The sequence below is a fragment of the Alternaria dauci genome, chromosome 10 (assembly GCF_042100115.1).
Source record: "Alternaria dauci strain A2016 chromosome 10, whole genome shotgun sequence".
Lineage (NCBI taxonomy): Eukaryota > Fungi > Ascomycota > Dothideomycetes > Pleosporales > Pleosporaceae > Alternaria > Alternaria dauci.
In genome coordinates, this window is record NC_091281.1 from 503,861 (window position 1) to 516,232 (window position 12,372).

The 12,372-nt window shown below is 54.7% G+C and overlaps 5 protein-coding genes across 5 annotated transcripts; 3 read left to right on the forward strand and 2 right to left on the reverse strand.

Annotated features, from left to right (window-relative positions):
* The first annotated feature begins 1 nt into the window (after position 1).
* ACET3X_009592 (uncharacterized protein) lies at positions 2–1,743 on the forward strand. The gene is made up of 3 exons (XM_069456251.1): positions 2–201; positions 277–1,032; positions 1,097–1,743. Exons 1-3 carry the CDS (start codon positions 199–201, stop codon positions 1,223–1,225), a joined length of 888 nt encoding a protein of 295 aa, XP_069302425.1. The 5' UTR covers positions 2–198; the 3' UTR covers positions 1,226–1,743.
* Positions 1,744–2,386: 643 nt separating this feature from the next.
* Positions 2,387–3,385, forward strand: ACET3X_009593 (uncharacterized protein; the record flags this gene model as incomplete). The annotated part of the gene is made up of 2 exons (XM_069456252.1): positions 2,387–2,481; positions 2,536–3,385. 2 exons carry the CDS (start codon positions 2,387–2,389, stop codon positions 3,383–3,385), a joined length of 945 nt encoding a protein of 314 aa, XP_069302426.1.
* Positions 3,386–3,640: 255 nt separating this feature from the next.
* Positions 3,641–6,373, reverse strand: ACET3X_009594 (uncharacterized protein). The gene is made up of 5 exons (XM_069456253.1): positions 5,900–6,373; positions 5,652–5,850; positions 5,397–5,598; positions 4,961–5,305; positions 3,641–4,909 (listed from the first exon to the last, which is right to left on the reverse strand). Exons 1-5 carry the CDS (start codon positions 6,163–6,165, stop codon positions 4,074–4,076), a joined length of 1,848 nt encoding a protein of 615 aa, XP_069302427.1. The 5' UTR covers positions 6,166–6,373; the 3' UTR covers positions 3,641–4,073.
* Positions 6,374–9,027: 2,654 nt separating this feature from the next.
* ACET3X_009595 (uncharacterized protein) lies at positions 9,028–11,121 on the reverse strand (the record flags this gene model as incomplete). The annotated part of the gene is made up of 3 exons (XM_069456254.1): positions 9,028–10,775; positions 10,825–11,004; positions 11,055–11,121. 3 exons carry the CDS (start codon positions 11,119–11,121, stop codon positions 9,028–9,030), a joined length of 1,995 nt encoding a protein of 664 aa, XP_069302428.1.
* Positions 11,122–11,427: 306 nt separating this feature from the next.
* ACET3X_009596 (uncharacterized protein) lies at positions 11,428–12,252 on the forward strand. Its single transcript, XM_069456255.1, has 3 exons — positions 11,428–11,520; positions 11,657–11,940; positions 12,009–12,252. Exons 1-3 carry the CDS (start codon positions 11,518–11,520, stop codon positions 12,031–12,033), a joined length of 312 nt encoding a protein of 103 aa, XP_069302429.1. The 5' UTR covers positions 11,428–11,517; the 3' UTR covers positions 12,034–12,252.
* The last annotated feature ends 120 nt before the right edge of the window (positions 12,253–12,372 follow it).

The window sequence follows — 12,372 nt, forward strand, 5'->3', positions numbered from 1 at the left end:
TGCCCGAGTCCCTACAGCCTCGTCTTGACTCGACTCGCCTCGTACGCCCTCACCCGACCAAGACTATGCTCATGCGATCATCCTTCACTTGCATCCATACCCATTTCGTATTGCTGGTGTAGTCGTACGCTCGCTCCGCGCATTGTTCGCCCACACATGTCGGCTCAGCCCACGGTTGAGGGGTAGCAGGATTCCACAATGGTATGCTCGATGCAGATCGCAATGCCTCAGCGCACATTCCGCTGTGTCGCGCACACTCTAACCTACGTCATTTAGGGTTGTTGCGCCTCACGCACGAGCGACGACAGTCCGCCTGCTGTGCGCGCGCATTCGTCGTCGCGCAACATCACAGCGCCTTCGACGCGACCGAGCTCCATTCCCTCGCCACGCGCCTCACACGCCTCGCAGGGCAATGTGCCCCCGCCGCGAGCCGACAATCGCCCAAACACGCCCCTGAAGCCCATTCCCTCGGCCCAGCGCTCGCGCCTGCCCTCGACGCTCGCTTCCATCGCTACAAAGACCAGCAGCCGCGCCAAACCTCTGACTGCCTCGACGGCCCTGGCATGGACGCCATCGCGCCTTGAGAAGGAGCGTGGAGACTGGTGGGACACACAGGTGACCGGTTCCGAGCAGACATGGCGCGCGATACGCCTCGTGGCGCAACATCTACAGGCCGGGGAGCTGCAGGAGGCCCAGACGATGCTCGATGCCAATGACTGCACCTGTCCGACGGGACTACTCTGGCGAGGTGTATACGATCCCACCGGCGTCCAGTACAAAGTCCCCGAATGGGTCGTGGTGCAACCAGAGGGACTGGCGGAAGAGGGCGACATGGACGACAAGGACGTGGCTGGACATGCCAGCTCCAACGCTATGCAGCAGAACACGCCTGACGACCTGGTCGATGACGATTCCAATGGCCTTGTACGTGTGCGACTAAGGACGAGCCATGACCAGAAGGATGTTCTGGTCGTCATTCGGATGAGAGACACTGTCGCAACCATCATTGAGAAGCTAAAGGGCCAAGCAAAGGTACGACTTCTCGCCCTTCGCTACACAGCCTGCGCAAAGCAACCACATGGCTAACAACACATAGCTCGATCCCACCGTCATAGTCCGCCTCGTCTACGGCGGACGCGTCTACCAGGACACCGACACGCTGGAATCTCATTCTTACTGGGACTTTGCTAACAACTTCACCCTCACTGCGCTCGTATTCCAGTAAACAACACTTCCCTTGCATGTCCGCATCCCTACGCTTGTCCATCCAAAAGTATGGGAATCGTGGCTCACGCGGGTTCTTAGGTCTCTCACTGAGCACCTGAACTTTGTGCTTGAAGCACATGTCTTCTCGTTCCGGGACTTGGGCATAGAAGATCCTAATATCGACGCTTCTGGCCATGTGTCATCTGGCGGTAGCGAAACTGATCCTCCTTTTCTTCAGTCTACACGGCCGGACAGCAGCAGCGATGGTGAGACACCTGCTGCGTGGTGTCTGACCTTTTTGTGCAGCTTGATCAGCGCATACTTGGGCTTTCAGCGATGGATGTACTCTTCGCTGGAGTGAGTTTGGTCGGTGGCTTGTTTGATACCCTTTCCTTTCATTCCCCATTTTTCCTCCCCTCTACCAGCATGTCTGAAAATTCTTTGGCATATCACTACTGCGAGCTTGTAATTGAATTGGCCAGCTTAGGTCTGAAATATTTCTGAACCCCACTGGAATAAAACTTAATCTTTACCTTGATCACGCTTCGTCCACAATTCATCTAAAAAAACACATTGAGATGACAACGGTAGAGCATGTGCTCTAGATGGCTGGGCTACAGCGCGTAAGGTAGCACGTACCATTGAGTCTTGCATTATGGCAGAGCAGACGCTCAAGATATCCGTGGCGTCCTCATTTCACTAGTCAGTGCTTCAACAATGCACATGTTAGATGACAATGAGTTCATTCGCACACAAATATTAGATCAGTATCTCCGGTCTGTGCTTAACCCTGGGTCAGCAACATCACCACGTTCATCTAACAGAACGTTGATTCAGCTATTCTGATGAGAGGGAACTGATCTGACTCTGAACTGTTCTTCACGTTTTCACTATCGTTCCATCTAACTCAAAAGTCACAACATCATCTGCCGATACCATGATGGGTGCAGTTGACCCTGTGACATCATCGGCATTCTCCCCGAGGGAACATGGGCCGCCATGACGACGAACTACTCCCAACGCGAGTACCATAAAGACTCACTAAGAGGACAGCATTGTATATTCCTACAGCACAAACAACGCCAACATGTTCGCGTCATCCGCCTCGCGTTCCTTACGCACAACGCCCACAAACAGACCATCGCAAATAACGCGACAACTCCACCCGCAACAAGTCAGAATGGCACACAGTGGCACAACTTTTACCCTCAACACGGGCGCAAAGATCCCAGCCGTCGGATTTGGAACATGGCAGGACAAGGAGACTCAGGAGCCGTAAGCTTATCGCTCATCACCAAGGAGCCTGACAATTACTAACACGTGCATCAGAGCCGTCACCATCGCCCTCAAATCCGGCTACCGCCACATCGACACAGCACGCATCTACGGCACCGAACCTGCCGTCGCCGCCGCCATCAAGAAATCCGGCATCCCCCGTTCAGAGCTCTTCATCACAACCAAGCTATGGAACAACTCGCACCACCCCGACGACGTAGAAGCTGCTCTCGACGCTTCGCTCAAAGACCTAGGAACTGACTACCTCGACCTCTACCTCATGCACTGGCCCTCCCCTTTTGCCCGCAGTTCCGACATGTTCCCCAAGGACGCCAACGGCAAGACCAAGCCAGGCGACAGCGACTACGTCGACACGTACAAAGCCATGGAGAAGTGCTTCAAGAGCGGGAAAACCCGCGCAATCGGCGTCTCCAACTTTAGCAAAGGCGAGCTCGAGCGACTCATCAAAGAAACCAGCGTCGTACCTGCTGTCCACCAGATAGAATGCCACCCTTATCTCCAGCAAACCGCCTTCTCAGACTACCACAAGAAACAAGGTATTCATGTAACACAGTACTCGCCTTTCGGAAACCAGAATGAAATCTACGACGCGGGAAAGAATATGAATAAACTCATGGACGACCCAGTCCTCGTCGAGATTGGAAAGAAGCATGGCAAGACCGGCGCGCAGGTCGCGCTGGCATGGGGTATTGCCATGGGCCACTCTGTTATTCCAAAGAGTAAGACCGAGTCGAGGATCAAGGCAAATCTAGAAGGCGACTTTGCGTTGCCCAAGGAGGATGTCGAGGAGATTGCAAAGATTGATAAGAAGATGAGGTTCAATGATCCGAGTGCTAGTTTTGGGTGGAATTTCTACTCGGACTTGGATGGCAAGAAGAAATGAGGTAGTAGTATCTCGTGCCGTGTAAAACACTCCGTCAATAGGAACGATATCCATACATGCAATAAGCGGTCGACCGCATCTTCTTCAACTGGCTCAGTAACAAACACAACTACCGCCGTGATGAGTCTCGGAAAGCGTATTCCAGTGCTACACAACAGACAGGACACAATATCCTGAACAAGGCCGTTTAGCATAGCACATCAAAGACACAAGTACACAAGGACATCACATAGCACAGACAACCAGAGTAAGAGCAACGACAGTTTATTAGAGATTATTACGTCGATGTGCCCTAGTGGCCGCTTGAGTACTCCTTCTAACAAGGCGGTACACAGAGGGTATCCGGGGTATTGCGCGATAAAACAAGGTGCGTCCGAGATCCGCCAGTGGTATCAAAACGAGAGAAACAACTAAAGTGGTATCAGTCTAAACCATCGCGATCCATCCATCCACAAAAGAGAGTGACAAAGAGTTGGTCCAGATGCAAGGAGAAATCGAATATGAGAGGGGATATGTGAAGAAACTTGATCCAAATAAACACGCCTGAATCCATGGGTGAGATCCAAAGCAGATTTTTTGGGGGTATCAGAGTTGGCCGGGCGGTCAAAGAAGGGATTTACGTTGTCTTTGCTTTTCCGTCATTCCGTCGTGGCTGTCGTTGCAAAGGCTGACATCTTCCCACCACACCTTACGCAGTTGTAGCGACAGTCGGGTTGGCGCTTTTCGAAGCGTCGGCCACGCTGGTCTCAGCGGGAACATCACCAACGACAGGGGCAGCAGTCTCCTCCTTCTTCTCCTCAGCGACGGGCGCAGCGGTCTCCTCCTCGGTGACGGGAGCAGGGCTGGCGGCCTCCTTCTTGTCCTTGGGCGCCTTGTTGCCGGTGGCCTTGGACAGGGAGCGACCAAGGTTGCCGAAGAACGACTTGCGCTTGTCTTGCTTGGGGGCCTCAGCCTCTGGGGTAGCCTCAACCTTTGTCTCGGCGATGGGAGCAGGCTCGACAGCCTGGACGGGCTCAGCGGTGGTGTCCGCGATTTGAGGAGCAGCGGCGTCAACCTTGGGCTCGGGAGCTGGCGACTTGGCACGGTCCTTGGAGCCAAAGAACTTTCCGAACTTGAAGTGGTCCTTCTCCTTGGAAGGAGTGGAGACACCCTTGGCCTCCTCAGGCTTGGCCGCTGGCTCAGTGGCAGCGGTGGTGGTCTCAGGAACGACAGGTGCGGCGACCTGGGCCTCCTCGAGGGGCTTGGAGGCCTCAGGGATGGTCTCGTTCTCCTTGACGGGGGTGGCGGCGAGACCAGCCTCGTGCTCCTTCTTCTCGGTGGTAGGAGACTTGAGCTTCTCAACGAAGGATCCGAAGATGGAACCGCGCTTCTGGGGCTTGGGCTTCTCCTGGGTTACGGGAGCAGCGGTCTCATCGACCTTGGCAGCCTCCTCAGTAGGGGCAGCGACAACGGCAGCGGTGGGCTCAGTGGTGGTCTCAGCGGGGTGAGTAACATCGTTGGCGTTGACGGGAGTGGTGGCCGGGACTGGGAACGTATTAGTACGAGGCACGTGGTAAAAAGGAAAGATGCACTCACTCTCGTCGAGGTGGGGAACAACGGCGGGAACAGCAGCAGGCTCCTCAGTCTTGACCTCGGGCTCGGTCTTGACGGCGTCGGTCTCGTCCTTGTGCTCCTTGTCCTTCTTTCCGAGCAGCCCGCCGAAGAGGCTGGCGCGCTTGCCACGCGAGACGGAGCGCGACTTGCTCTTGGCAGCCTTCTTGCGCTTCTCCTCGTCGGAAGAGGAGCTCGACGAAGAGCCAGCACGAGCAGCGACGGGCTCACCGGCGGCGGCGGCAGTCTCGCCCTCGGCGAGCTTGGGGGCAGCATCCATGCTCTTCTTGGGGGCGGAGGATGTAGCGCCCGCTAGCGCGGTGGGCTTGCCTGCGGGATGTTAGCCTACTGCAGCAGCACGGCCAGATCGTCCACTAGTGCCATTGCGACGCGACGCGACGTGGACAGTGTGCAAACTTACCAATCTTCTCCTTGTTCTCCTTGTAGCCCTCGCTCGACTCAATCGTGTCCTTGGACGCCTTGGCCTCTGTGATGGCCTTCTCCACGGCCACGAACCATCCGTCGCGCTCAGCAGCGCTGGTAGCCTCCAAGGTGTGCTTGTGGCCCAAGATCTTCAGGGAGAAAGCAACAGCGCCGTCCTTGGCGAGATCAGTGGCATAGGCCTGTTCAGTGTTAGTCGTGCCCTTCTCAGCGTGGGGAAGGAATTGAGTCGTACCAAGTTGAGAACACCAGCGGGGTGCTCCTTCTGGTCAGCGTGCTTGACGAAGAACAGGAGACCCTTTCCCGTCTGGCTGGACCACGCGACAACGGGGTGGGCAATCTCGGGCTTCTCGCCACGGAGGTACTCCCTCAGGTTGTCGGCGGGAACTGGCTCCTCGCCGAACCAGAAGTACTTCTTGGCGAAGCGGAAAGCGCTGGCGGGTTGTTAGCAGGACGTCGACGGTGACAGTCTCAGGCACTCACTTCTTCAGACCAGGTGCCTTGTAGCCAAGCGCGCCGCTGTAGATGGGCTCAACCACCTTCTCCTCCTTGGCCTCCTCTACTGGCGCTGCGGCCGCGGTCTCGCCCTCAGCATTGGCGACCTCCTCCGTCTTGGGCGCCTCCTCTGCTACAGGCGCCGCGGCAACAGGCTCAGTAGCGACAACTGGTGCGGGCGCAGGCTCAACGGTACCGACAGTGCCAACCTCGGGGTGCTCAACCGGCTTGGGGGCGTCGACGGGAGCAGACATGTTGCGTATGGCTGTTTGTGTGTTGGGAGCGCAAGTGTTTGTATTTGTGTGTGTGTGGAGGCGAAAGTGGGTTCGAAGAGAGGAGTGTGACCGAGGCAAGCTCAATAGTTGGGTATTACAAGATGTACGGAAAAGGGAAAGTTCTACGCTTGCAAAAGTGCAGCGGTAGAGGAGCAGGCACGACCTTGTTAAAGATGCGAAGGGCGGTGAGGAGGAAAGAAGGATAGGAAATCTCAGACGATCAAGGAATGGGAGAACTTTAAGGTGAGGGCTGTTGCTAGGTAGGGGTTCGCCCATGCAGGGATGCTGGCAGCGAAATTGGCTTTCACGGCTGCACGTCCACTTAGACGGTCCCGCCTGCACCTAGCCCGCCCGAATAGCACCATTCACCAACGTTATGCACTGAGCGCCTCTGAAACACCGACTGTGCATCCAGCATCAACCCGCCGTTCGCTGAATGAGCTGAAGCTGCCCTCTTCTCTGTCATCGGCACATGGCGGGTTGTTGCGGTTGGCGCCCACGCGTCTGATAAGCTCGTGGTCAACAGACCCTGGGAGCCTGGTCGCATGATCTGTCTGCCCCTCTTCACCACTTGCTCGAGAGATCGCCAACCCTAGGAAAGAGCCTGATGCTCTGCTATCTTTGCTCGCTCACGAGACACGGCTAGCCGGCGACGGGACACGATTAAACGGCGCCGTCGTTGTCGCCATTTAGCTATTCTGTTAGGCCATCTGCTCTCTTGGCCGTTGTCATCATCCATCGGCCGTCAGCACCACTCACTACTCTTGTATATCCATCTGCCACGATCAGTATAACCGTGATCGGCATCCCTATGCTGCAGCCAACCCACAACACATGCACATCATCCCTCCCAGTGCTCTCCTCGAGTCTCACTCGACACAAAAGGGCGGCTCAACGGCTGCTGTGGACACGCGTGTCACCACCTCTCCAAATGCTGTGCTACACCAACAGCCGTCCTGGTCGCGCCATCGCGAACTCTGCACAACTCGACCTTTGGCGCCACGCCAAGCACGTCTGAGCATCCAAGGCTAGACACTTCTAGCGGCCTGCACGTAACGAATCGCGCCACGCCACCACCCTCCAAGCGTGATCCCCGTTTACAAAAAGTCGTCAAGACCCTGGCGCCCAAATTGCTAACTCTTACTGTACGCTGGTGTATGCAGCCGAAGAGACTACGTGCCGCCATCCTTGGTCTTCCTGGCGTTCACGCACGCTTGACTTGCTTTTCTTATTTATGTGCCAAATAATTCACGAGGCTGGTATCTATCGACGGCGTCGACACAGTACCTAGGTACGCCTCTACCGCTTTTGCACAAACCATCACAGCATTGATCGCCGTATCGATATTGCTGGACACCGCCCTTCCACAACAGCGTGCAAAGTGAAAATTGCCTAAAGCCAGACTGACTCTTCAGAATTGTCACCTTCATCTCAGATCAGCCGAAAACACCTGGCCAGTGTGCTGGGGCAATGCCGGCTCAATACTCCACTCACGTGAAAGGGGCGTCGACCACGGGCAGCAGCACCATAGACTAGCTCCCACATCTAAAAGCCGTCTGTTACATGACTGTCGTATCAAGACAGTCGCCCATCTTGCAGCTCAACAGCACCTCTCCACACGTGTCGACGGCTGTCGAACCTGAGACGCGCAAAAACAAATTCCGCTGAGATCTGCATCCTGTCATCAGCGGTTGTTGCCCAACATCACGGTACGCACAGATTACTCGATAAAGCTCCGCAGACGATCTCCCTGGCAATAATTATGACCGTATCCAATCCGCGTCTCGCTCACCGCCACAGGCACACGGGCGCAAATTTGGCGACAAGAGGCTGACCTCTTCCGTGCGGCCTTGTGCCTGACGCGAGCGACCTTGTGCACCACCACCACCACCACCACCACCACTACTACTACTACTACCACCACCAAGTCATGTTGCGCTCCGTTTCATGACTTTGAAACGCCAACATGCCATTGAGAAGTTTGCCATGAACAGACTCCACACATTAATCAATGCCCGACAAGCCACCATCTCTATCGCTCTTGACCCGCGGGTCAGCCCAGTTGAACAATTTATCGAAACATGGCAAAGGGTTTTGAGGATCGTAAAAAATGTGGATCGCCCTGTCCCTGACTACTCTCGCTTCTCTCTGGAGCGCGGAGCTCGTGGCTACTTGCAGACTTCCCGGCCGGGATCCACTGCATGAGTCAATGTCAATAGCGTGTAGAACTACTTTTACCACGAGCAAGCCATACAGCGTTTGTTGAGGCTGGTGGTTTTCTTCCACACTTTGCACCACGTGTCATCAGGTAGGTACGGTGTAAGTAAATCTGCAGCACCACATACATCGAGGCTGCTCCACACACACCCTAGTCTGGCAATCTTCCCCCCGCGGTGCTGGGATGGTGCACTTTCATTACCGAATCAACGAGACGTGGGGCCATCCGTCTTCCATCTTTCACGATCGATGCACCACGGCTACCAGCCGAGATGAGCTAACCATGCATCATGTAAAACAGACAACAAAAGCCAGCACCAGCGTCACAGGCCGTCTGCAAAGTAGTAGCGGTCAAAATAAGCTTAAAGCAATGGCGCTCGAGTGCCGCTGCAGGCAGGGCGGGGAAGGAACGCGATGCCCGTTGGTGGAGACGGCACCCACGATATCTGCCTTCCCCATTTGGTTGGATGCACTTTACGAGCCTATGCCCACGACGTCATCGCATTAGCCTTGCAGGACATTTCTTACACCTCACCGTACCTGAGCAGAGCAGTCTAGCCAAGATACATTGTATCGGATTGTGTGGGGTATCAATTGCTAAATTCATGGTACATATCCTACTCTTCACTTTCCTCCTCTGGCACGCTTAGTAAACCCATTCTCCTCTGCGTCCATGCTTCTCTCCACATCCTCGGCAGCTGCTGCCCACTCTCTTCTCCTGTTGTCCCTTCCGTCAACATGTACCTTGCGTTTGGATCTCGTGGGAGTGTCCCTATGGTCCTTTTCACGGTACTGCTTCCTCTCTGCCGCTCGGCCGTTGTTGTTCCGTGCCTTCCCCGCACGTTCGATGACCATCCTCCCCTTCATGTCCTGAACAACAATGTCCTTGCTTGAGCTACCCCGAACAATGATATCGCCCGCTGACCGTGACCCAAAGTCTATTTTCTTATAGCGCACGTCCCACCGGCAGCTTGACGGTGGTCCTAAGCCGTCGATGCCCACGTCGAGCGTTGGAAACCCCAGTAGAGATTCCTCGCCTGTTTCGCTGTCTTTTCGAAAAAGGGCAGGCAGGGTGAAACGTACGTCGACTGGTTTCAGGAGCTCAAAAGCAGCCATGACGTAGCGGTACGGACGAGAGGCGTGAGGCTCCAGCATTTGAGATTTGTTTTGCTGATTAGTGGGCAAGTAGCGCATGTCCTCTTTCGAGAAGATGCGCAGGATGATCGTGTCGTATGTAAGACGGTTGTGCACCCGGATCCACCAACGACCATCGACCAGTTTGTATACATTATCCTTTGGCGGTGTCTGTGGGGGATAGAAGATCTGAAACTTGGCATTTGCGGTCTCGTGTGTGTCGAAGGGTTGCCGGGTGAGCAGCCATTCTCGTGGATGAGGTAAATACGGATCGACGCCCGTTTCTCGGTGCTCAGGCTCGCCAAACGGCGAAGTTTGGTCCCAGAAGCGCCACCACACATTGTAGACGCAATAATTGTTCTTTCGCGCCCCATTCGATTGTCTGAGCTGCTCGTCTTCTTCCGGATCTCCAAGCTCGGGGTAGATGTGGTGGACGGTTGCGGCGAGTGGCCCCAGGGGTGTTTTGGAGCTGGGCGTGACTAGCTCCGCCACACGTTCTAACAGGCAATATGCTGTGTTTTTTGCATAGGTCTTGTCTGTATTGTCAGCTTCGGTGCAGCCTCGCTGGGGTAGCAGGTCAGAGAATGGAGGGAACCGGACGACCAGAGCGCCTGTGCGTATGTCGAGCTTTATCAGGCACTTATCGAAGAGTTCGTTCGCAAGGGTTTTATGTCGCTTAATGCGCTCTTGCATGTGTTGCGAAACATGGACCAGCGACTTGACGCTCAGAGCCTCTGGTAGTTTGTGGTTCTTGTAAATATGCCGTATAGCGTTGCGGGATGTTAGCGTTTTTATCTGATTCGTTTGGTCCTCTGCCCAATCCACACCCATCTCTTTACACGTTGCGATCAGTCTCGTCTTCTCGAACATCAACAGCGGCCGGAAAATACGTATGCCTCCGCGCTCGACAGCAAAGGGTATGTCTGATTTGTGATTGGACTCTGGATATCCGCCGCTGTGATATACACCGTATATGCCCTCGCACTCTGGTATCCACTCTTTGTGCTGCATTGCCTGGAGCCCCGACCGCAGTCTGTTATTCGCCAACCTCATCATGACTGTCTCGGCCTGGTCGTCTGCATGATGCGCCACCATGAGACGTGTGATCTTCATGTCTCTACATGCCTGACCTAGTGCTTGGTAGCGGAGTGTGCGCGCTTCGGTTTCAAATCGCCTCGCGTCCTTGAGATTGAAGCCGTCGGGCCATGTGAGCGGAAGGATGGTGGACACCATGTCGACTGAACCGCGTTAGTGTTTACACGGCAAGGGCCATGCTCTGTATCTCACACTTGGAGCGCAATTGCCCTGCAACCCATTCGGCTTCCTCGGTGCTCTCAGGCCTCACTCGGTGGTCCACGATGAAGCCATGAGCACTGGGTAGCTCGGGATTCTTTTCTCGGGACCGTGTATACAGGGCGGCAAGTGCCATTGAGTCGACACCACCACTGATAGCAATGCCAATGCCACCTGCGTTCTGTTAGTGAAGCATACCTGCAGGAAGTGCAGGTAGCACTTACCCAAACGATTTCTGGCTACATAATCGCTCCGTCCCTCCTGGAAGACCCCGTCTCGCATAGCCAGCATGAACTCATCGTTGCTGATTGGCAAGGTGCTTGTTGAGTTTGTGCGTCGGAATATCTTAGCTACATGGCGCCGTCTTGCAGTATGGTGACAATGCCCGCATCTGAGGGCATTGCTTCTCCACATATGAAGCACTCCAGGCCGATGTACTGGCGACTAACAGAAGACGGAAGCCGAAGCAAAAAGTTACTGGTTCTGGTAATGCGCGAGATGCGAAGCATTCCGCAGCTTGTTCCGAGGTACCGCAAGTGCACGGACATGGAATTTTCTGGAAGGGCAGAGCACAACATCTTCATCCTTCGCGTTTAGCTCTCGTCGAACATCTTTCTCCTCTACAAGCCAGCGCAACTCTATCCTTGTTCAATTCTTTGTGATACCCCATTGTTGTAATCCGTCAAGATGGTATGTTCCCACCGTGTTCCAATGCATTTCCCATGCACACTCTACACGAGCATCGAGCATGACGACCACTTTCACCCCACCACACACACTTTCGCACATCCTCGCGCAGCTCCAAGCTAACCAATCCCCCGCGCAGTCCGCAATCAAGTCGATCCGCAGCATTGCGCCTCTGCTCGACCGCATCCTCGTCCAGCGCATCAAGCCTGAAGCCAAGACCGCAACCGGCATCTTCCTCCCCGAGACCGCCGTCAAGGAGCTCAACGAAGCCAAGGTCATTGCCGTCGGCCCTGGCACGCTCGACAAAGATGGAAAGCGCGTCACTCCCAGCGTACAACCCGGCGACAAGGTCTTGATCCCGCAATTCGGCGGAAGCCCCATCAAGGTCGGCGACGAGGAGCTGAGCCTTTTCCGGGACCACGAGTACGTTTACACCACACATATGAATGCGGTTGCATATTGCGGCATAGCGGCTAACGTTTGATGTGCAGGCTCCTGGCTAAGATCAACGAGTAAATTGGGTACCTAGTAGTCATCATCTGCCAAATAAAAGTGTCGGAACGACTGTATCCTCTATCTTGTACCAACACCAACCCAAATATTCACGAAACGCGAGACGCTAGCATAACGGCCGGCGTTCATTTGGCATACCATCTGGCTTGGGGAAATCTGTTTTTGGAAAAGCGATTCTTCGATGCATGTATTTACAAGAGGTCGGAATTCAACGATATGAGGTTGCCGAAGGAGTGTGAGGAGGAAACACTCAAGCAAGAATCTCTACTCTATTGCCTTTGCCGTTTTGACAAGATTGAAAGGTCATGTTTGCATTATTCGTAAATCTATGGAACCAAAGCG

Bases quoted from the DNA above. Each gene is read 5' to 3' on its own strand.
- ACET3X_009592 (XM_069456251.1), top strand. The intron at 1,033-1,096 runs GTACGACTTCTC...AACAACACATAG, and splicing joins AGCTAAAGGGCCAAGCAAAG to CTCGATCCCACCGTCATAGT.
- ACET3X_009596 (XM_069456255.1), top strand. The intron at 11,941-12,008 runs GTACGTTTACAC...TTTGATGTGCAG, and splicing joins AGCCTTTTCCGGGACCACGA to GCTCCTGGCTAAGATCAACG.
- ACET3X_009594 (XM_069456253.1), bottom strand. From the start codon at position 6,165: ATGTCTGCTCCCGTCGACGCCCCCAAGCCGGTTGAGCACCCCGAGGTT. The intron at 5,599-5,651 runs GTACGACTCAAT...AACACTGAACAG, and splicing joins CCGCTGGTGTTCTCAACTTG to GCCTATGCCACTGATCTCGC. The intron at 5,306-5,396 runs GTAAGTTTGCAC...AACATCCCGCAG, and splicing joins GGAGAACAAGGAGAAGATTG to GCAAGCCCACCGCGCTAGCG.